Below are 23,379 nucleotides of genomic sequence, written 5' to 3'. Positions count from 1 at the left end.
ACTTTTAATCTCAATTTCCCGCGCTCAAATTTCACTTCCTGTAGCGCTTGGGATTGATGAGCGTTCTCTCAGCCAATGAGCTAGCGGAAAATTGTTTTTGTATAATTTTCAACCAGTAATGTTTCTGTAAATGTGATACAAAATTACTTTTGCCATCATTCCATGATTTGTTTGATCATTTTTGGGTAAATACAATTATGAATGCGATAAAAGTTGGAAGTAACCTACAACTTGCCATAACACGTCAGAAGTCTGTCCAAAAAAAAAGAGATGAAATCTGTGGCGTTTGTTGCCGTATTTCTCGTAATTCAGAGAAGTCAGTGAGTATGCCATTTAAGAATTCTCTTTGTTACTAATGAAAAACAACTTAAAAACTCCTCAATGATTTTTACAACGATCTAGTTGCTTTCAAACTACATAAACAGCTTCGTCGATGTAGCAAGTTCTCTTTTTTTGCTATACTTTGAGATACTTTAAACGTAGCTTACGGTTGACAAACTTAGCAAGGTTTTTACACTTGCTGTAATTTGCGAATAATCTGCCAATTTTTCCTTGTGGTTCAAAGTTTGAGAATTGATTCAATGTATGATAAATGTTGGTTATAACTTACCACTCTCTAAAGATTCAACTTTCGCAAACCGAGCACCAGATCAAACAAAAAAACCGATGCTTTTAAAAAGCCATTTCCTGCTCTGTTCATCAACTGGTTGTTTAGTAGTCGGTTGCGTGCAAATTTTCAGTTGTTATCTCACCATGAGGGCGCATTGATGATTACATTTAAGAAATTTCTTACATCTGAGACATTTCACACCAAAGCACGCGTAGTTCTTTTTCTCCAAGAAAGCCTGTGTCATTAACTGAATGACAAACATTTTCACTTCATATTTCAATTTCATCCTGTTCCGATGAAGATTCAAACGTGCGATTATGTTCATTTAGTCTTGTATTCGATGAACACGCTTTATAAACGTTACTGCTTGACTTGATCACACCATTTCAATCATTCGATTTTATGTCGATGTTCTATTAAAATCTTGTTGCTGCACATGCCTTATGAGCCGTTTTTTGTCTGTTATTTACAGCCTCTGCTCTCAGATGTTATGACTGCAAGCCTGGCAACAACAGCGCTGCTGGTTCAGCAATCATCTGTAGCAAACCAGTTCAGACTGTGGAATGCAGTTCAGACTTTGATTCTTGTTCGATCCTAAAAGTTACTAGTGATGAATTAGACATGTATTACCTCGATTGCTTCTTGAAATCGTTTTGCAGTGAAGCGCAAAAGAACCTCTGTGAAGTAAGCACTCAAGGTCTCCATGGTGCTAGTTGTGATATGTCATGCTGTGAAACTGATTTGTGCAACAAACCCAAAGATTCCTCGACCTCAGGTACATTGAGCCGTGTTCCAGCGAGTGCCGCCATATTTGTGATTCTGAGTGTAATAGCAATGGTACTCGTGGACATGATTTGAAACATTTTGTTAAATATTAGCTCAAAGAAAAGAATTACTAAAACTACTTGCTAGTGATTGTCGAGTTCGGGTTAGTCAAAACTTATCACAATGATTAAAGACGCTGCCACTTTCCTTAAGATAAACTATGTAATCATTAGTGAAATAAAATTATAGATTCGAACTCCCTCATTGATTTATGTCTCTCCATTAAAACTCAGGCTTTTTAGAAGGAGTTTTCCACTATTTCATTTTAATTTTTCATCCACACTCCTGAAATTTACGTAACGTGAGAAAAACTAGAAAACGGCGCGCCAACTTCGAATTAAGCTTGAAGGTGTTACTTTAGGTATAGGTGTAATTTTTTACGTTTATTTGGAAAGGAAATTTCGATCGAATTTCTTGCCGCGTTTCACTACCGTAATTTCTTGAACCGATTACAATAGTAAGGAAGGCGAAGGCCTCGTTCAACCTTCAACTTCCACGGGTGACCAAGAAAGAATTCCTCCTAACAATATCAATACAATAACAAACAGAAAAGTGATGAGAAGAGAGAAAAAAATATCAATTAGGGGATTTTTAGTTGATCAAATACCAAATTCTCCAAACCAACATCATAAGAACTGTATGGCAGGCAGTGAGGAGAATTACTCTCGAGATCTGGGAGTTCAAGATTTAATCCTCATCTAGGAAAAATACACATCTTACCGAAGAAAACGCAAATTACCATCAGCGCTGAAAAATATATTTCTTTATTTAAAATAGTATTAACTAGGTACACGGAGCACAAAAAATTCCTTGATAGGAAAGTTACCCATTTCCAAACTTAAGGTTTCAAGGCTCCGATAAAGTGTCGGCAGAAACAAGCGTACAGTTTATTTCGGCCATTCGACGAACAAAAAAAAAAGGAAATTAAAAAAAAGAAACGCACCATAATTGAAAAGGAAAAAGGAAAATCTACCTGACAACTCAGAAAAATACACATCATGAAAGGAGGTGTGCAAAGATCAACTATTTCCATAAAACAAATGGAAGAAACGAAAGCAAAGAATCAGTCGAACCAATAGAATTGGTAGAAGCAATTTGTGAAGACTCTTAAAAAAATTTGCTAACCGCGTTTGAGTATTTATAGTAATGATAAAACCACAGAGAGACCATACCAAACATGAATAATTAAGAATGAAGGAATCTTCGCTGTTAAATGCTACGATATTAACTTTGGATTTCTTTTCATATTTTGTATAAAACTATATGGGATAATTTGACAGCGAATCAAAGCTTTAAGTAGCATCGACATCTCCTCTTGAGGGCTACATACAATATATTGATGTCTCAAAAATAAATCGGATGATCGTGAGAATTTAAGTAGAGTAAGTGAACTTTCTCCTTCATTTCATTTGCTTCTTATGCTTCAAGTTCACAGTTGAACATGCTTAGAGCCAGACTTCGAGCTTTCTCTGAGGGCAAAAAAAGGAAACAAAATCAGAAATCATTGGATATTATCGCTACTACTTCGCCTAACGTGGTACTACGCTTCAGCAAAATGTGAAAAGACACTCCACCCAAGCAAAGGGAAAGGTTCCTCGGCTATAGGAACTGCAACGCCAACAGTGGTGTCACAAGCCAGCGTCAGTAGATGCAATGACGTCAAACCCCAAGATGTTTTATACTAGGGCCGCGATCGCGGGTTGTGAGCTTGTGTCAGTACAGAAGTGAGCTTGGGCCGCCTGTGGTGTCAGTATATCACTACTATTTTAGCCTTGAGGTTGTTAAAGAGGAATCGTTTTCACACTATCACCGGCCTTAGTTGTTTTTTTTGCTTTAGCCCCGTGCAACATTCCCTTCAACTTGAGTGAAACTAAAAAATGTTAGTTTAGCCAGAGAGATAAACACTCAAAAGGAAATAATCAAAGCTACTTGAAGATCGCAAGTTGATGCGGGTTAGCGATGACAAACTCGGACGGGTAAATATGAATTGTTTAACAATCTCAAACTGTGAAGGAACACCTTCTTGTCCAAACCGTTGACATTCACCATACCTTGTAGACCTCGTGATAGGCGTTTCTGAGCAAAGCGTAAGGAAAACACGATTCTAACACGTCCATTGTAAGGTACGGACAGTCTTTGACGATCTAAGCACAAATATAAACGGGAAAACAACAATGTAACAAAAATCAAAACAAAGACTCTCTGAAGAATCACACACAAGCTGCGCTAAACTGTAGAATACACAATCACTGGGAAAAAAAAGAAAAAAGGTACTGCTTGAACTGATGCATGACATCGACACAACCAAAAAATAACTTTACAAACCAGGTCTAACAGCAGATAAGTGGATTCCCGCGCCTTCAGATCCTTTTCTGCCTCGATGCCAAGCTTCAACAAACTGGAGGACGCGATCTAAAAACAAAGGTGACAGCATATAAGCACCACAAAGGTAACAGAACATACCATACCACACTGAAAGTTGAGAACTAGTCTTGATCTATACGATATCCATCTTCAAGACAAATGTCAAGATCTTGCAGCCAAAGTGCCAAGGTAGAGGTTCTTAACACTTTTCTTTTCTCCAATCTTCGCAAAATTTAGTTAAAGATACATTACCAAGTCATTTCCCTGTTAGCTGACAACTTTATCAACCCTCTTACCCCTAAGAAAGACTAGCAACGAATTTCTCCTGACAGCGTCACAGCCGAGTCACACATGAAGGTCAGGAAAATAAAGGAACCAACCGAATAAGCCCTTGATCTTCAAGCAAATTCCTCTCGTTTGTATCATAGGAAATGTATAGAGAACAGTTTAGAGAATATTCCTGTTGATGTTTGGATGTTAAGGATTATTAGCTTCCGGTGCCAATTTGTCCAAAGCTGGGTGAAGATAACCCAGGGTTAGTGTGACATCTGATTTCAGATCTAACTTGAAAAGCTTCGAAAGAAAATTCAATATAATTCTTTTGGTCTACAGTTTGATGATTGGATGCTCTGAAGAAAAAAAAAATCCGCAAAATAGCTTTTGAACAAAGGAATAAAGAAAGCCGGATTAAAATTTAACATTGGTTTAGTGCTAATCTGCCTTCCAACAACTGGACCCAGGCTATTACAGACGCTTAAAGAGAGCAGCTAATTCCCAGTACTTACAGCCAAGAATTCTCTGAGTCTTTCTTCCGCACTATCTCCATTGTTGAAGCACAAGGCGCCTGCCAAACGACTGATGGACGCTGACATACAGTGGGCGTTGTTTTCATGTGCTGAAAGAATAGAAACATTGCCAACGACTAAGTAACGGTTTCTTCACTCACGCAGTAACATTTAAACTTCGAGATCTGATAAGTTATTACACATTTCTTATTAATTCACTCTATAAATTGTTACCTTCCAGGTCAGCATTATAATCAGAAGAGTCTCTGTAGGCCAGTGATGGAAGCGCCACAGCTACGAATACCTACAAACAGCCACAAAAACATTTCATTGGTGCTTTAAATCGAAAACCAACGTTAAAAACTTGTCGTCAGTATCGTAGATCTGAAAATTTACCAATGTTGACAATATTAATGGAGACTCCTACGAAAATAAAAACAGGATGGAATCGAGTTATTCCATAGTTTTTGACCAGGTCTGCAAAGAGTTAATTGAAGTCGAAGTTGTGTTTGTACAAACAACATATGCAAAGTGGACACCATCATACCAGACAATCGTTGTTCGTTCCATTCCACTCACATTACAGATTTTGGAAAAAACTGACCAAAGTAAAATCTAAAAAATTGCAACATAATCTCTTCTCCAAGCTTTAAGCTTTTAAGAAAGAAGACTTACCAAGAACAATGCCCAAACCACAGAATCTTCATCGGACTTCTTTTCTATAACAAAAAGAAAAGAAAAATACATTAGGCAAGTCACAATGAAAAGAAACTGGACTCATACAATTTATCAAGAAAAAAGGCGTGGCTAATTTGAGGAGCCGGCACTATAGTAGTGTTTTCGTGAACCACTTCTCTCTGGTTCACTCACGAAATACTTCTTCAAAATCGCCAGCTTTGCAGGTAAGATGTGACTGAATAAAATCTAGTTATTCTGGCAGTGTTATCAATACCTCAGAAATAGTATCAGTCGACAATGGTTAAGAGGAGGAAGGGCAGCACAGAGATATGAAATCTCAACTCATGACAGAATACAGTCTTGAACGAAACAAATAAAGCCTTTACCTCTTCCCTGTTTCAGTTAAGCATCCATTACTGAGGACGATTGCTATTATCAGTAGTCAAATATAGTAACTGACGTCATAACTGGCTGTATAAGAGTATATACCTTACCGTAACACTGCACGTATATATAACCACGCATGACTTATCTGTAAGTAATGCGTTCACAAAAAAAAACTCACCTTTGTGGACGCGAAGAGCTTCGCAAAGGACTGGATCTAGCTCACACTGGAGGCCAGCTGATGTCGCCATTTCCTCTACAAGCTTAAACAACAAAAACTTGGAATTATAGAGCTGTAATAATCAAGATGATATCAGTAAAATGTTGACAACAAATGTCATTGATAGTTAAATCAGTTAAGCAAAACTTCACAACATCGAGAGTATTTTCATGTAAAAGGAAACTTTAAGTTTTGGTTCGGTGAGAAAGAAAAACACAGAAGGGGGAATAATGAACCAACAAGGAAATATAATAAACATCTTAATAATCTCGTTTTCTCGGTCCGTGCTGTAAGTTACGGTACCTCGTTTTAGGTCCGCACTAGGTTCGCACTTACAGCGCGGATTTCGAGCTCGGTTAGCTAGTGGCATCACTTACCGGGCGATCATTGTTTCCGTGAGGAAAATGTTCTTTGAAATCCACGATACAGTTCATCAAGAATGGCACTCTCTTTTTCAAAACCTAACCGTAAATATTCCATAAATATTTTTTAGGTATAAAGTATAATATGTTTAGGTAGATGTATATCCTATCTGTCGAAAACATTACATCTAAGCAAGCATAATCTGAAATAATTTTTGGAAAAAATTTCGACACGTTTAGCTAAATTCTTATAAACGTAACAAGATACAAACGTACAGTTTCCAAAGCTTCTTGTGTCAGAGAACGGAAAGTCAAAATCACTCCAACAATTATCACTCGGATAATCAAATCTTCAATATCTAAGAAAAGATAATTACAGTAATTGGTTAACAATCAAATTTCATCGGACCTGTGTGCCTAAACTAACATGTCCATCGCATTGCGAAATGAAGAAATCCATCAGCTGAGCAGAGACGTACCACCCGATTTTGGTGGGTTTGGCAAAAAGTCGCAAAGCTCAAACATTTTAAGTGACCACTTTAGGAAACACGCGGGTGAGATCAAGAGTTTCATTAACAGCCGTTTAGCGGCGGTCAATTGTCAGCTAAGAGACCTCTCACTGTCGTCTGTTTAGGATGCGAGATCTCTTTTTGATGCCTAGAAAGTTGAAAATTATATTTCTGATCTTCTCGAATTCAAACTTTTCCTAGGGGAACATGCCCCTAGAGCCCCCTAGGGGAAGAGGCCTTTGTTTCCCAACAGAGGAAAGCACGCGTAGTCTCGTCCGATGAAAACCAACCAGTTAATGCTTTAAGAGGGTACGTTTATAAAGAATTCGCTCTGAAGAAGGGCTTCCACTCGAAACGTCAGTTTTGAAACTCTTTACGGTGGTCAATTTTCGTTATCAACTTAGTTAATGATACCACATTACCCAGTCTACACTTAACTAGTAAAAATGTAACATTTAAATTTTTTTTCGCTACTTCAAGTAAATGCGGCTAGAAAATGCGCATTATGCCTAATAGTTGTTGATTGAAAGTTCCTCTTCTCTTCTGGTTAGGACAGATGCCGAAGAATTAATTGGTTGTTTCTTTGATCTAATCGGGTTAAGTTATGACTGATCACATGACGTACTTTTAAGCCTTCTGACGAGCTCCATACACTGGTCAGGTTTGTCAAAACTTGTCCGCAGGCTCGTCAACACATCTTTGTTTAGAACGACCAGTTTCTGTTTTCAGAAAGGAATGAAAAAATTACAAAGAAGATTCTTTTTTTTCCGAGAAAAAAATTGAAATATTCATGAAGGTTTACAACAGGTCTATATCACTAGAAATGTTAAAATGGGACGGACACACCGTTAAAGACCTATACTATGTTTGAAACTTGTACATGGCAAGCCAGTGGTTCGTTAACGGGCTCTGCTTAACTCATCTGGTCAAAAGTACTCATTGTGAAATAAAAAATAGTTGGAATGCCACCGGCGCAACTCCAATCCAAGAACTGCATGACAAAAACCGGCTTCGAAGGAGACATCGCTTTGCCGAATATCATCAATATGCAAAGCACCCCCTGGTCCTAACTGGGACTCTAAATGGTCAATGATGACTCTCTCTTACCCAGGTGGTGAGATATTGAGTCACAATCATCGTCAGACTGACTGAAGTCTTTTCAGGACTGACCTAACCCGAACGACCACAATTTACAACGGAGTGATTCTCAGGCCCTTATTCGCAGCATTTATGGTAAAACGTGGATCAATATCAGTATCTGGGCAACTGTCCACCTACCCCTCCCCTAACTCAACATTAACCCTAACTTGTTATCAATAGACTGTTGTTGAGTTAGGGGAGGGGTAGGTGGGCAGTTGCCCAGATACTGATATTGATCCTAAAACGTTAACCATTTAACCCCCAAGAATGATCAGTAACCAATTTCTCCCTATCAGTATCACCCCTGAAACAAACATTGAGGTCATGAGAATAAAGGAAATGATCACCAACTAAAGATGCTCTTGATTGTTAAACATACTCTCCTAGTCAACATCTTAGGAAATGTATGATGAACAGTACAGAGAATATGCATACTGATATTAGGGTGTAAGGGGTTAATAACTGAACCTTAATCTCTCCAACTTGACTCGCAACTTGCTGCATCATTTTCTGTCCCAGATATTTCATGCCATACGCACCAAGCAGTTCAGCAAGAGCTTGTAATTCTAAAAGTAAAAAATGACATTCGATTCCATTGCATCGTGTGGCTGTCAAGTTTTGCAAAGTAATAACATTAAACGACAAAAAAATGGTTCTACCATAAACATTGCAATAATCACTCCGAACAAGGCACGATTGGAACCGGCAGCATTTCCCAATCTAAAAACGCCTCAATGGTGCTGATCGGGTTATCCGAACAAAAGCCCTGATTTTGGGTCTATACAGCCAATCCATCTCCATTCAGGATTGGGTTAGGGTGGGTAACCATTCAACTCCCGGAGGTGATCATAATGTCACCTCTCCCTACACTCTTAATACATCCTCCGGCTAAACAGGTCAGGAGATAAAAGAAACTTAACAACTATAAAGTGTTATTGAGATATGACACCAAATTCTCTTTTAAAAATGATAAGAAAAGGAATAGCAGTTAAACAGGAGAATTTCAGTACGAATCTCGGAATTAGATAGTTGATTTTATAAGTGTTCTGATTGAGAGCCAAAAACACGAACAACTCGGGCATGTAACGTATACTGTATATCAGATTGTTGAAGATAAAACAATCACATCACGCAGTCCTGACAGTATGTTCTAAAAGACAATGAAACTCATTCACTTACCATTGACGTCCGTGTACTCCTCTGCTCTGAAAGACTGACCAGGTTTGTTGACGAAAGCTCGACGGCGTGGAGAGAACACAATGTTATCCGTCATCACACGACGCAAGAAAACATCAAGGTACCTGATGACGGAAGATGTTCACAAGAACTTCAGTTTGTTTTGTTGCTAACTCTTTTCCATGACTCAGGTGCTCCGTAAGAGAAATGAGTTTAAAATTCCGGGTTGTTCGCGTTCATTCATAGATCGTATAATAAAATTATTCTGGCGTGACCTAGATGATGTTGTTTTAGTGCAAATTATAAAACAAAACAACAGTTATTTACCATGTAGCATACATGTTGGTGATAGTTATAGCTCCTTGGCTGTCTTCAGGCTGTGTTTGTTGTAACAAGACATGATTGAACAACCGAGCCATGTCTACACCAGCTGAAAGAAACGGACACAGCAATCATTATCTCTTAGCAACCACAACAACTACTGAAATGATACTTGGGTGCGGTGATAAACACCAAGATGCAATGGGACATCTATTATGGGGAGACTCCGGGGAATCAAAAACAGGTCCTCTATAATGGTCTGGAATCCTGTCCAGGGGGAGTAGCGACACTTCTGGTCGCCGTGGAAGCTGGGATAAGCTCGTGACAAATGCTTATGTTTCTTGAATGGAGGCGTCCCAAAGGAAAGGTTCCAACTCATTTCGATTTTGGAGCAAGGGGAGTTTTAAATAAATTGCAAGCAAAAAATCTGGTGTAAACAAGCTGTCCCACAAGTCATATGATGATGTTTGGTTTTCTTTTCCTTTGTGTCCTATATAATGAGTAAGTAATTTAGTGTTAACAACTGGGTTGAAAACGTAAATTAGCCACCGTAAAGGGTAAAAAAGCTGACGTTTCGAGCGTTAGCCCTTCGTCAGAGCGATTAGAGGGCGAGAGAGCGATTAGAGAGCGATTCCTTGAGTCACGTTCTACTTATGAATGGAATCAACAGGTTACCAAGAATTCTAAAAAGTAACAAACTCACTGTGGTTCTCAAGACCCCTCAAGGAAGCCATTGTTGCCTGCGAAAGCAGAAAATAGAAACAAAGCAATGACATCAGTTCTAAGAATGTCAAAAATGTTTTCTGGTCACGTGATAGTAAAACGTCTGCACGTTCGCAAAACTGTGTTTCGCATGCGCAAAAAATTATACTGATTAACCAACGTGGGCGACACTTAGGGCCTGATTCCAACTGGATGCCCATATATGTGCATACTAGACCCTTCAATACCAACAGAGAACGAAGGAAACAATTTTGACCAAAGTTTTGAATTGAAACCATTACCTTAATGTTGCTTAGGACCTCCGAGGGACGTGCAATCCTAAGGTTATCAGAATCAAACTGTGCCATAGTCACCACAGACCTACCAAGACGGTCATTGATTTTTAGCAAGAAAGGAGTACAAGTGACTCAGTAAGACCCAAAATAGTGTTGAAATTGCAGAAGTAACTGATGGGTGGATATGAAATGGAGGGTTTAAACATTTAAATGAGAAAAAAAAAACCTCAACTGATGTATCGCATCCATTTTTAAAGTTCGGCTTGATTTCCCTTAAAAAATTCTCCAGTAAACACTCCATCTTAATACCTAGGGGATCTGCAATTATTCATCTCCGGGTGGGTGGGGTGGGGATGGGGGTGAGACGGAGGTTTTTGGGAGGATTACATGGTTTCCTAGTGGAAAGGAGCGGGGATCAGTCGTCACCAACAGAGTATAAAGGGGGACTATAGTACAGAAAATTGACTGCTAAATTAACTGAGAGTGAATGGAGAGTTTATGGTAGTAATAAAACAGAGCCTTGTGGAGGGTCAAGTGAATTTTATATCGAGGCACAACTAAAATCCTCCCCAACCCCCCTTCCCCCCAGCGATCACTAATGACCGGTCCCTAAAGAGCCTACACGTGTACATGTATCCAACCTTATACAATCGTTATTCTCTGAAGATAAACTCACTTTGTAAAGAACTCCTCCAATTGAGAGTTGAGATATTCCCGAGGAGCAAAGATGTGTTCCCACACTGGAATAGCTTCTGTGTACGTGATCGCTCGGCAGATTTCGGTCAAAGCAATCAGTTTCCCATCCAAACTGCAAAATACACGAAATTACTGTGTAAAACAAGAAAAAAAGACGATGAAGATTGCTCTGCAGCAAGGATGGGTTGAAATTAAAAGTTTTTTTCCAGTTATAAAAAATTTCATTGAAAATTTATGATCAGATTCCTCCACGGGGAATCAGAATCCTTTAAAATGTGCTAGTGTCCAACTAGTATCTGAGAGACATGGGTTCGAATCCTATTAAGGCCTTAATTTTTTCAGTCTTCTTCTCTGCAATTGCATCTATTGTGGTTCAACTGCGGGTACCATTGCTTAACCTGAGTATCCACATAACTGACGAAAAACAGATTAACAACGAGTCCTTTGAATACTCCTAACAGCGCCTAGATGTGTACCATAGACGACAGATAATACTCACGCTGAAAGTTTTTCTCTGCTCTTTCGGAAGCTCTCGCTGCCGGGTGGAGCGTACTCGTTCTGCACGTTCTTCTTGTTCTTGTCCTTTTTCGGTCCGGAAGATAATTCTGTCATCAAACTAACGGCTTGCAACTGCCATAGCTACAAACACAACAACAATAACAAAAACAACTACAACAACGATATTTTAAAATACACTGAAATGCATTAATGAATTAAAATGCAAGTAAGAAACTAAGTGTAGCATTAACTTGCAATTTGAATACGTCTTCAGGGGTCTGAGTGACTTATTCCATACGCGGCTGTGCCTAAAAATGGGGCCGCCGCATAAGGCAGGAATTATCGTTTATTATTAAGAACACTTTTCAGTCAAACGACTGGATTACGTGAATATGTACAATACAATAAGGCGAATATTAAAAAATATACATATATATATATATATATATATATATATATAAATAACTGCCCGCTCAATGGTAACTGCCTTCAATCCTCAGTCGTTTATCAAGCCACCGTCACACGGAAAGACAACAACACCTCTGAAACATACATCGGACTCACAGAAACCGACTTCAAAACAAGACACAGAAATCACACCGCATCATTCCGCCACGCCAAGCACAAAAACTCTACCGAACTTAGCAAACACATCTGGACACTCAAGAACGACAACATTGACTATTCTATCTTATGGCGCGTCTTATCATCTAACTCTCCCTACAACAGCTCCAGTAAAAGATGCAACCTCTGCCTAAAAGAAAAATTCCTTATAATTTACCGACCCGACCTCTCATCACTAAATAAGCGTAACGAACTCGTATCTTCGTGCCGGCACAGAAACAAAGCGTTGCTACGCAACAACTGAACTTTAAAGTTTTTAAGTTTACCGCGTATTATGCAAATTTTCCTAGTATATAAACGATAGTCACATGAATATTCTTTCATTAAACCCCTGAAGAGTGAAGCGATTCACGAAACAGGCTTGTCGGGAAATGTAGTTACGTCCTTTTTTCCCTCTCATAATATTTATTCTGCTCTGCTTCAACGTATTGAGCACTGTTCCACGCGAAAATCGACTCGCAAACTTCCTATATATATATATATATATATATATATATATATATATATATATATATATATATATATATATATATATATATATACATACAGTGGCTATTTTTTTCCAGTTATAAAAAAATTTCATCGGCAAAAATGCGAAACCCAAACACGAGAGCCTGCACGCAGGCAAAAAAAAAAGAGAAAAAACAGCGGTAATAGGTCCTAAGGCGGTGGTAGACCGCCGGGAACCGGCTTTTACTGAAACCTCTGCGTCTTGCAGAAGCGTGTTTTTTTTTTGTCTTTACCCGCTCTTTCTTACTAACCTGCTGATTGAGGTGAATATGATCAGGACACAGTTGGCTCAAGATATTCCTAGCTTCCTTTGCCATGGATTCCAGAAACAGATTCACCGCCGCCAAACTACGATCCCCTATGGGATGGCGCTGTCATTGATCAAGAAAATGAAAATAACGTTGCAAGATTAAACTTCATGTTAAATTTACTAAAGACACGTAATCGTGGGAGATACATTTCTCCTATACATAACCCGTTGGAACCTTTTTTCTCTGATCCACATCGGTTCTTTGTAATACTGAAAATATGGAAGTTTTATTTTGTTGTCTGAAAACAGTTGTTAATAAACACGTAAAAAAATGAGAGTCCAAAAGTCAAGTTTTGTTGGATTAACACGTGGTAGAGAGCGTTGATACTGAACAACTAAAGGATCTTAGGTTTGAGGGAAGAATGGCGCTGAGGTACGTACATGTAGCCTTTCAGTTCATTCATAGAACCCTTTACACCCTAACATCAGTATACATTTTCTCCACACTGTTCTCTATACATTTCTCATGGTACTGACAAGGAGAATTTGTTTAACAATCAAGAGCTTCTTTAGTTGGTGATCATTTCCTTTATTCTCATGACCTCAATGTTTGTTTCAGGGGTGATACTGATAGGGAGAAATTGGTTGCTAATCATTCTTAGGGGGGTTGAAGGGTTAATACATTAAGTAAGATCAGGGCTTTGAGGTCAACTTTTTTCAAAGCTGGGGGGAGGGGGGGGAAGACTGAAGAGGCTTGATAAAATTTAAATACAAAATACAATAAAGGCTTGCTACATTGCACTGTACCTCTTCTGGGCAAAAATCACTTGTACAAGACATGAAGTGGCCACAGATCAATGGGAATGCAACAGAAAATCTGACGAGAAAAATAAACAGTGACTAAATTTGGCAAATTGCCTTAGGAACACTGTCTTTCGTCTTAACAATTGCATACTAGCCTGATGTTAATCTGCGTACCTCTTGCTTGGTGGTGAGGAAACATTTGAGCAGGACGCACAAAGTGCAAAAGCACGTTGTACGGAGGGAAAGAAAGATAGTAAATTCTGGCTCAATAGTTAAATATAGAGAGCAGGGGACTAAGAAGATGCTAAATACCCTAACAGGACTCAAACTGGGTCACTTCCTATTTTGCACTTGGATGCTCTACTAAATGAACTAAGAAAAACGTATTGGCAAAGGGTCCTGTGTGGAGCTTACATGTTCTTTGTTTTCAGAGAGGCATAGAGTGAATTTTCCCATGTTACATTGATATGAGTATACGTAGTTTGCAAGCAGGTTCACAGCATTACAGCTGCTATGAGAGTGTGAGTGTAAGAGGAATTTTTATTACAAAATTCTGATGATTACGGCTGCATCTCTCACAGGCAGCAACAAGCACAACCATGTAACTCTCGTGAAACACACACACCACACTTAAAAAAATTGGCAATGGTGCTGTTGTTACCGTGAATATTTGTAATCTTCCACACACTTCAAAAATGAATCCTCAAAAAAGCTGGGATAAAAACTAAAAGAGAAAAATTTAATTACCAATTGAAAATAGATTAATAATTAAAGGGGTAAGTTTCTAAAGAAACTGTGGTGCTGCGTCGGTGGGAGAGTATAGCAGGTAATTTAGTGTTAACAACTGGGTTGAAAACGTAAATTAGCCACCGTAAAGGGTAAAAAAGCTGACGTTTCGAGCGTTAGCCCTTCGTCAGAGCGATAGCGATCGCTCTGACGAAGGGCTAACGCTCGAAACGTCAGCTTTTTTACCCTTTACGGTGGCTAATTTACGTTTTCAACCCAGTTGTTAAGATTAATAATTACCTATCTACAAAGTGAATTTAGGTAATGGAAATACATTACACACACGAAAAAAGATGTCATCTGTGCGTGGGTTGAGGATACCAGAAAGTAAAGACTTTAACTCAGATTTCAAGGGAGGATAGCACCAATGTTTCCAAGATCAACCCTGTGAGTTTAAGTATTTTGTGGAGAAACGATCTGATTTTCAGGATTACCAGTGATTTTAAGTGTTGGAAACTATCAGTGACAACATGTAACACCTTACCAGAAAATGGACAGATCAGAGATCTCATTCAAAAGCCTTTCTGGTGTATCAACCAGTTTGGAGTGGAATGCCACATTGTTCATGAGCACTGCCAAGTCTCGGTTATCTTTTAACTCTGGTGCTGCTCCACGAACACTGGTATAAGCCTATAATAAATGCAAAAACAGTGTGGGAGTGTTGCATTAAACAGCACCACCATTTGCTATCATTTACAGCAGAACCTTTCCAGAATGGCTTCCTTGGCAACAATGGGGACAGATAGCAGTTGGCTCCTCTCAGATGTGGTTGTTAAGGGGAGATTGTGGTGTAATATCATGACACTTGTTTTCTTCAGAAGCTAGTACACTATTTTTTCACTTGCATAAATTCTCACCAATGCTTTTTTATACCAGTTTACATGTCTCAATCAGAAGTTGATGTTTAAATGAAAAATGATGACAAAAGAGGATAACTAAGGTACAGTGAGTCTATCAGTTTGTGGAATGTTTGCTTTCAGCATTGTGAGCATCATGTTCTAGGTCTAACAGAATTAAACTATCAAAGATTGTCCACTAAAGCAAGTTTTCATACATTTTGCAACACCTTTTGTCAAGGATAGGTTATTCTGGCATTTGGGATGGGTTTTAGAGGCAGTGCTATTGTAGAGAGGCAGCTGTTGATACAAATTCTACTGTATTATGGTGTAAGGGGTGATTCCTATGAGTGCTAGGATTCGACTGTAGACTTTGCTACTGAACTGTACAGTCATGTGGTAAAATACCTGAAGACGCATCCAGTCCAATCGAAGACTCTCAAAATCAAATGTGTCTCCTGCTTCAACTGACAAATTAAATTCAGAGAGCAAACTTACTTCAGTGACCACCGTTACACAATCTCAGGGAAAAACCTTTAGTGATAAAACAAAATCCTAATTCTATGTTACTATGGTAACCAGTATACGCCTAAAGCACTGTACCCTGTTAATTCCCAAAATCTAATTGGTACAGTAATTCTCTTTCCAGATGCTGAATCCATGTAAATCATTTGAGGGAAATTTGTGTTACAGCAAGACAATGATCTTCTTCCCCAAAGATTGTCTTCAATTCCTATAACTTGTTTGTTGGGTATGAATGGTTTTTTTTTATGTGGAGAATTTACAAGAATTGATCAACATGTCATGTCATGTTGATCAATTCTTGTATTGAAAGGGTAAGACAGTCTGCAACATTCTCTGCCGATAAGAGACTTGTACCTTGTTTGACATTCAGCAGTGCAAGATCCTCAATAAATGATGTCATAATAATGGAGATGTCATCAGAACAGACTGAAATTTTCTATCAAACAGAAAAGCAAAAAAGATGCAGTGTCAAAGCTTTTATTCACAAACTTGTGCTTATAATTTACAAGTAAATTATATATGTATATCAACAGTAAATTATAAGAATGTTGCACAAAAGATATCAAAGCAAAATTCTAGTAACAGATAAGACCCCAAAGTAATCCTCGCACGCTATAAGTATATTTTCATCATGTTATCATTATATTAACTCAAGTCATCCCAAACATTCTTTTATTTTTGCAAAGCTGTCAAAAGAGAGGACCATTCCTGTGCGGAAGAGAGAAACCTTAAGCCTTTCACCTCTACAAGTAACTAGCCTCTAATTTCTCTTTACAATATCATCCCTGAATCAAACATTAAGGTCATGAGAATATAAGAAACGATCACCAACTAAAAAAATCTCTTGATTGTGAAACAAAATTCTCCTTGTTATCACCTCAGGAATATTAAGAGGAAAGTGAGGAGAATCTGCACACTGATGTTAGGGTGTAAAGGGTTAAACTAAAGAAGTAAGATTATGCTTTTTTTTAAACTACTCTTTGAAGCACCAGTTAAAATTTATACAGTACTAGTTGAGACTCAAGTCAGTAAAACAAACCTGTACAACTTCTTTGAGCACAGCTACATCAAAACCACCCAGGTACTGGACAAAATACCGCTGCAATACTGATACATATTTCTGGATTATGCCTTATAGAAAGAAAAAAGATTAAACCCAATTTAATGACCTTGTTTAACTCTCAGCCTTTCATAAATTTCTAAATGAATAAAGGGGTAAGTTTCTAAAGAAACTGTGGTGCTGTGTCAGTGGGAGAGTATAGCAGGTAATTTAGTGTTAATAACTGAGTTGAAAACGTAAATTAGCCACCACAAAGGGTAAAAAAAGCTGACATTTCGAGCATTAGCCCTTCGTCAGAGTGATCGCTCTTTTAACCCTTAAAAAAACTTTAAGATGAGAATCTAATTTCTCACAACAGAAACACCCCTGAATCAAACATGAAGGTTATGAGTAAAAGAAAATTATTTAAAACTCAAGAAACTCTTGATTGTTGGACAAATACTCCTATTTTAAGTACCATAGGAAATGTACAGAGAACAGTAAGGAGAACTTGCATACTGATGTTAGTCTACACAGACAAGGATAAAGTGACCTGATTTCTTACCTCTTACTTCCTCCACATAAAGCAGCAACTGAGGTAATTTACTGACACAGAGAGGAAGTGTGGTAAAGATAAAACATAAAAATTAGCTACACAGAAAAACTAGCACAGAGAATGATAAAAAAAGCCTGCACTTTTACTAGTGCTTACACCTGTGCCAGTACTTGCAGTACAAGCTGCTTTGCCAAGCTAATGATAAAACCAACTCAGTCTTAACAAGAAGTTTTCCACTTGCCTGACCCATAAACCCCTCACCAGACTAGTCTAAGTATTGCTACCAGACATTATTTACCCTAAAGGTCAACAATTTAGTTCAGAGCATGGTTATTGCCATGCCTGTGCAAGCTCTAGGAGCTGTAAGTCAGTGCAGGATGTTACGCATGAATAAGTGTATATCACCCACTCAATACAGAACACAACCATCTCCAGAGGCAGTCTATTGGTTTCCAAACTGTCTAGAAATGTGACAGTTATTTTCATTAAGTTAGTACTAGTTTTTTTCTCACTTGTCAACATAGTCTTCTTGGTTCAACTTTCTCCCTTTTGGTGGTGGATTACAGGTGTGCCTCACAAGCCACATGATCTCATCTCTTGTCATGCTTAATGCTTGAAGCACAACAATGATCTGTTGACAGAAAAAAAAATGCATTTCAAAGAATGCAGGCCTTTGTTGTAGAGGAGACTGTCAGTATCCAAGGTGATTAACTTTTGCTTCTGCTGGGCAACTCATGAATCTTTGCCTCTACAAAGTCTCTTAAAAATGGACATCTAAGATTTCTTACAATTAAGAGTTTTCAGGTACACTGTTAATCTTTTCCAAACAAAGCTTGGAAATAAGATTTTTTTTCTTGCTAACACCAAATTCTATCTAAATAAACTAAACTGTAAGTAACAATATGTAATCCTAGGTGCAAAATCTACCTTGGGTCCCAAAAGGCCTGGTTGATCAGAAAGAATTAGAGACATTTCTCTCAATGCAGTTCTAAGGTAGTTACGACGTTCCTTGTGAATTGGTCCTCTGTCAACAGGAAACAACACAAATATAATGAAATAGGCATAAATGCAGTACTAACAGGCACAAGCCAGAGAATGTTGTTATCAAATATTTTCTGTTGTAAATGAAAATAATATTTAAGGAAATAATTATATCTGACAACAGTATAACAAAGTTATTAATCAATTCATGATACCCTGAGTAACTTTGCACTGAATACCTTAATGCAGATAATAAATTTGCTTTGTTAAACTACACTCAATTACCTTGTTGTTAATGCAAGTGCCATAGCATCTTGAATATCTTTGACACGCTTGCCATACCTGGAAAACAAAATTAACAGACAGTAAAAAGCATATATTCTCATTGGGTTAAACCACTTCAGCTTGCTTTCTTTCCTTTGTCTAAAAATTATAGAAATGAATCAGCAAAAAAAGAAAATCCTTATTAAATTGACAAGTTAAGAAAATTTTCAACTAAGAAAAATTTGGGAAAAACACTCGAAAAGAAAAATTGTCACAACCCCAAGATGTGAAAGACTGTCATGAAGATTTCCAAGATATATATAATATCCAGATATAAATCCTGTGTAACATAATGCTTTGAGTGAATTTTGATCTAACATGAAATTCTCCCCCTGTTTCATAAGGGAACACAAGAAAATTTGGAAGGAGAATTTGGCAAGCTATCACATGCCACTTGGGGCTTTTTAACCACACACTCTTTCAATTCTTTATGGCAAAAAAAGTTGCAGATCTATTTATCTCACCCTTTCATCCCATCTAGTAAATTTTGAAACTCCTTGTGATACATAATGACTTCATCACGGAACAAAGTAACACAGTAACCATCTTGTAATGCAATCTTCCAGATGTCTGTCACACCAGGCATGGCAAGTTGCTGATGACAAAGTGTGTATCCAACTATAGAGCAAAAAAAAAAAATCATACACAATTCCTTATAGCAGTCAACTGAACATGAAGACATTCCAGCTGACCTAAGATTCAGCTCCCAAAGGAAAAAACCCATTTCAATTGGTAGGACTTTCTAATGAAATAAAATCATTTGTGTAGACACTTACACAATATCCACTTCTGCATTCTGTCCAGTGAAAGGTACTCTACTGGAGGCTGCAAAAGCAAAATGTCATGTAAGTTGTAGATCCAATGTGACCTCAGTATTCAACCTGGTTTATTAATTGATTTGATAATTATTTCATCTTACACTTGTTGTTCAACCCAACTTGATTTGTAGCAAACCATGTACTGTATGATTATGTCTTCAAAAGGTATCATTCAAAAATTCAATTAGTTGTCATTCACTGCCAATTAAGATCTGACAATTATCTGTCTGTTATATGATCATAGATTCCTTTGTCAAGTGTAGCTGAGAATTTGGCGTATTTACAGTGTCAGTAATGATGCCTAGTTCATATTATTTCCATTGTCATTAAATGTCTGCTTGTATATCAAAATAGTTAAAAGAATAATCACTTTTAATGTTGCAATGATTAAACTGGATGAAATACAGCTGAGGCATGTGAAGAAACTTAAACACGATACTTACCACATCACTGGTGACTGGATTGAGCATCTGTAATGGAGCACTGATGATGCTAACAATCTGTGTTTGACGCCACTGAGGATTTAAATCAAAACCTCATTCACCCAAAAAATAACTAAAACTTTTAACATGTGTATCTGAAGCAATTCAAGCAAGAATTCTCCTCTGCTCATTAACATCATTCCTCCAAACAAGACTCACCTGTTCTCCTGGAGTATTTCTCCTCAAATAGATCTCATGAACTGAGTGGAGGGCAGTTGACACTCTCTGCAACAGATTAAGAAAATGCTTTGAGCCTAAGAGTACCAGTTACAGTGTAGTAAACTTTCCAAAACAATCACTTAATATAATCCATCAATCAAAAAACCCATCACTCTCACTTGAATATCAACAGAATGAAAACACAGCAATAAAATTAACACTAGAACAAATATTTTTACAGTAGACTTGAATATGTTGGCTGGTTTTAAAATAAAGATCATCAATATCTAACCTGTTGATGCGGAACAAATTGCTCAGCAATTTTTTTCAACGGACTTTCATATTCAACAATCATAGACCCCAGACGTGGAAAGGAATCTTCCCTACGAAAAAGTGTACAATAAAATGAAGTAAGTTTAAACTAGGCAAGTTAATGACTATGTGAGGGGAAATCACCAGTTGAGTATTTACATGATATTTCCTGTGCCTTAGGCATGTCAATTAATCATTAAAAGTAAAACAGATGGGTACACTAAAGTTGTCACAAGTAATAACCAATTGTTTTTAACAATTTTCCTTTCCTTTCATTTTCCTTGATTCTGTCCAAAAGACTTATCAGGCATGAGAAGTTACAAGTTGAAATGATTTTTGAAAAACAAAGTTTTGAGTCTACACCCTCCCTCTAGCTGAGAGAACATGTACACTGTACCTGCTGAGTGTCTAAATCTACCTACCCTCTGCCATTCTTCATTTCATAGGCATGATTAAACAGACCCAATACAGCTTTGCGATCATCCACTCGGGCAACCAGCATCATAAGTGCGGCATAGGTAACAATCACATCCAAATAAGCCTTTGTCAAGTCATAGTTTAATGTCTACAAAAGGTGACATTAAAATAGTTTAACCCTTTAACTCTCATGAGTGACCACGACATAATTTCTCCGTACAATATCAATACAATATCAAGCAGATAAGTGATGAGAATACCGAAATTGTATGTTTGACAGTAAGGAGAATTGCAAATTTGATCTGGGAGTTATTATTATTATTATTATTATTATTATTATTATTACCATAAACATTCACCTTTTTTCCAAACAAGGAAATGGGTTGAAGCCGATGCACTGAACATAAACTGTGCAAGATTGAGTTGTTGATTTTTCAGTAACATAGGTGATGTGTACTTATACAAAATAAATTTATGTCCCAAGAGTTGACATTATCCTTAACTTCCACAAAACTCTTTTCAATTACTTTGTGTTTGTATTGAAATATAGCAAGAAAAAAATGCATTGTCAAGAAAACAGGAGTAAAATATTGGAAAAACTGAGAAGGCACTTACAATGTCAAAATGTACAAAACTAGCATCAATCTCTGTTAGGAGCTCACTGGTGTTATCCTGAATCAAAATGAATTAAACAATAATTAGAATCAAACAAACAATAATTTAGTGGCTATGGTCATCAAAATGATCATAGAATTAAGTTATTGTTGTTGATAATAACAGCAACAACAGAGTAGCTATGTAAGGGAGGGCTACTTTGTATTTCATTTGTGTAAACTTGAAAACACTGTCTACAGATGTTTATGATACAGTCATTTCAAAATTTGATTGAAATGATTATGAAATGATCAGCACTCAAAAGAATTGAGGATCACTGTTGTCTAAGAAGTTTGAAATGTGGCTTTTTCAATTGCACTCTGTCACTGCTTGTCTCCTTTTTAGCCAATATTTAAGCATGTTGCATATGCAACATGCATGCATGCATGTTGCATATGCTAGTTGATAAGCATCAATATATAAAGCATCAGTAAAACTTACTCTGAATTCCATAACATCCACAAATGTATAATAATAATTAGACAGTCCTTTGATAACCTCATTCTGGATGCTGTGAACTGGTTGAAGTGCAACACTCTAAACAATAACAAGAAGAATAGAATTCTAGTTTCATGGAAACATCACAAAAAACTTTAGAAAATTCTATCAATTTGAACGATAAATGCATAAAAACTTTCTCCTCAAAACTAAATGCAGTACCTCTAGTGGTTCTAAACTTAAATAACTTTAATTTGTAATAATGGAGAAGTGTACCTTGGTGTCTGTTACGGGAAATTTCTTAACAATGGCCTTGATTGCTGGATCCAGTGCTTTGTCAGTCAAAAAGCCTGGCCTTGATTTTGAATCAGAACATGCCTTGAAAATAAAAAAAAAAACACAGAAACAATTACACAGACAATAACTACATACATCAAGGGTTTGATGCCTGCAGATCGCATACAGATCACACTTTACTCCTGCAACATCAAACACTTTTGTCAAATTTCCAATCCTTGATGGATATTTCAATTAGCAAGCGTTAAAGTAGAAGAGGGTATTATCAGCTGTACACGTTCAGCCTAAACAGTAAGTTTGCGTCCTAATCTTGGATGATTTTGTGTGAATAAATGAACCATCACCTTAGGAAAAACATTCGTGATAAGCATCTTTTAAAGAAACAGAAAAGCTACGATAAAAGCCGGGAGGAAATGTTTAACCATGGAACCAATTCGAAAGCACTCAATTCACCACAGGCGAGCTATAAACAACTGATCTTGTTCAATGTTTGTCAGACATGAAGCTCTCAAAGGGGCTCTAATCTGCTCTAGTTTGTATAGCAGCATTTATCAGGAGTACATGGGCAGCAAAGTAAGGTTAACTTAGAGAACAACGTGCTATTTCTGACCCTTACTTTCTTGATGTTGTAAATTCGAGTGAGCATTCCAATTCCACGATCATTCAAAATCGTCAACTTTTCTGCCAGCCTCTGCTCTGTTACCGAAACTCCCCGATCCATATTTCAATTTTTTGTAGACTTTAACTTCTTTCAACCTTCTTGGATGTACTTTCAGTGGATCATTACGAATTTTAAACTGTTTTGGAGTATGTTTATAATGAAACGGTAGGAATGTTGTGACAGGGAGGAGGAAGGGATGAAATCAACCCTAGAGCCCGCTATACCGATGCGGTTAGTGTTAGCTTCCTGTACAGCGTCGTGTAAAATACCGACCATATCGCAGCTCCCGATGGGTAGAAATCGGTGGCGACCATCTACCGACTGTGGACGACACATCGAT

The 23,379-nt window shown here is 37.6% G+C and overlaps 2 protein-coding genes across 2 annotated transcripts; one reads left to right on the top strand and one right to left on the bottom strand.

Annotated features, from left to right (window-relative positions):
- The first annotated feature begins 187 nt into the window (after positions 1–187).
- Positions 188–1,631, top strand: LOC113684308 (uncharacterized). Its single transcript, XM_027201654.2, has 2 exons — positions 188–316; positions 1,083–1,631. Exons 1-2 carry the CDS (start codon positions 271–273, stop codon positions 1,466–1,468), a joined length of 432 nt encoding a protein of 143 aa, XP_027057455.2. The 5' UTR covers positions 188–270; the 3' UTR covers positions 1,469–1,631.
- A 547-nt stretch (positions 1,632–2,178) lies between these two features.
- Positions 2,179–23,276, bottom strand: LOC113684311 (nck-associated protein 1 homolog). The gene is made up of 38 exons (XM_027201657.2): positions 22,995–23,276; positions 22,358–22,459; positions 22,085–22,180; positions 21,605–21,661; positions 20,995–21,137; positions 20,553–20,643; positions 20,261–20,326; positions 20,063–20,134; positions 19,578–19,626; positions 19,266–19,419; positions 18,763–18,819; positions 18,424–18,520; positions 18,009–18,127; positions 17,506–17,546; positions 16,941–17,032; positions 16,256–16,337; positions 15,785–15,843; positions 15,025–15,170; positions 14,416–14,478; positions 13,758–13,827; positions 12,952–13,071; positions 11,568–11,707; positions 11,049–11,180; positions 10,379–10,457; positions 10,078–10,114; positions 9,381–9,483; positions 9,057–9,178; positions 8,346–8,443; positions 7,363–7,456; positions 6,505–6,587; positions 6,244–6,327; positions 5,828–5,909; positions 5,260–5,303; positions 4,819–4,888; positions 4,585–4,694; positions 3,761–3,847; positions 3,487–3,579; positions 2,179–2,904 (listed from the first exon to the last, which is right to left on the bottom strand). Exons 1-38 carry the CDS (start codon positions 23,097–23,099, stop codon positions 2,881–2,883), a joined length of 3,363 nt encoding a protein of 1,120 aa, XP_027057458.2. The 5' UTR covers positions 23,100–23,276; the 3' UTR covers positions 2,179–2,880.
- Positions 23,277–23,379: the final 103 nt, after the last annotated feature.

This window comes from Pocillopora damicornis, chromosome 3 (genome assembly GCF_964200805.1).
Source record: "Pocillopora damicornis chromosome 3, jaPocDami1.2, whole genome shotgun sequence".
Classification (NCBI taxonomy): domain Eukaryota; kingdom Metazoa; phylum Cnidaria; class Anthozoa; order Scleractinia; family Pocilloporidae; genus Pocillopora; species Pocillopora damicornis.
The sequence above is the reverse complement of the archived record's forward strand: the minus strand, read 5'-3'. Positions and strand labels throughout refer to the sequence as shown.

What these genes read in the sequence shown, in the direction of transcription:
- LOC113684308 (XM_027201654.2), top strand. Translation starts at nt 271, where the DNA reads ATGAAATCTGTGGCGTTTGTTGCCGTATTTCTCGTAATTCAGAGAA. An exon ending in ATTTCTCGTAATTCAGAGAA is followed by an intron (nt 317 to 1,082) that starts GTCAGTGAGTAT and finishes TGTTATTTACAG; the next exon opens with CCTCTGCTCTCAGATGTTAT.
- LOC113684311 (XM_027201657.2), bottom strand. Translation starts at nt 23,099, where the DNA reads ATGGATCGGGGAGTTTCGGTAACAGAGCAGAGGCTGGCAGAAAAGTTG. An exon ending in TGGATGTTATGGAATTCAGA is followed by an intron (nt 21,662 to 22,084) that starts GTAAGTTTTACT and finishes ATTTTGATTCAG; the next exon opens with GATAACACCAGTGAGCTCCT. An exon ending in CAAGAAGACTATGTTGACAA is followed by an intron (nt 17,547 to 18,008) that starts GTGAGAAAAAAA and finishes TCTCTGTGTCAG; the next exon opens with TAAATTACCTCAGTTGCTGC.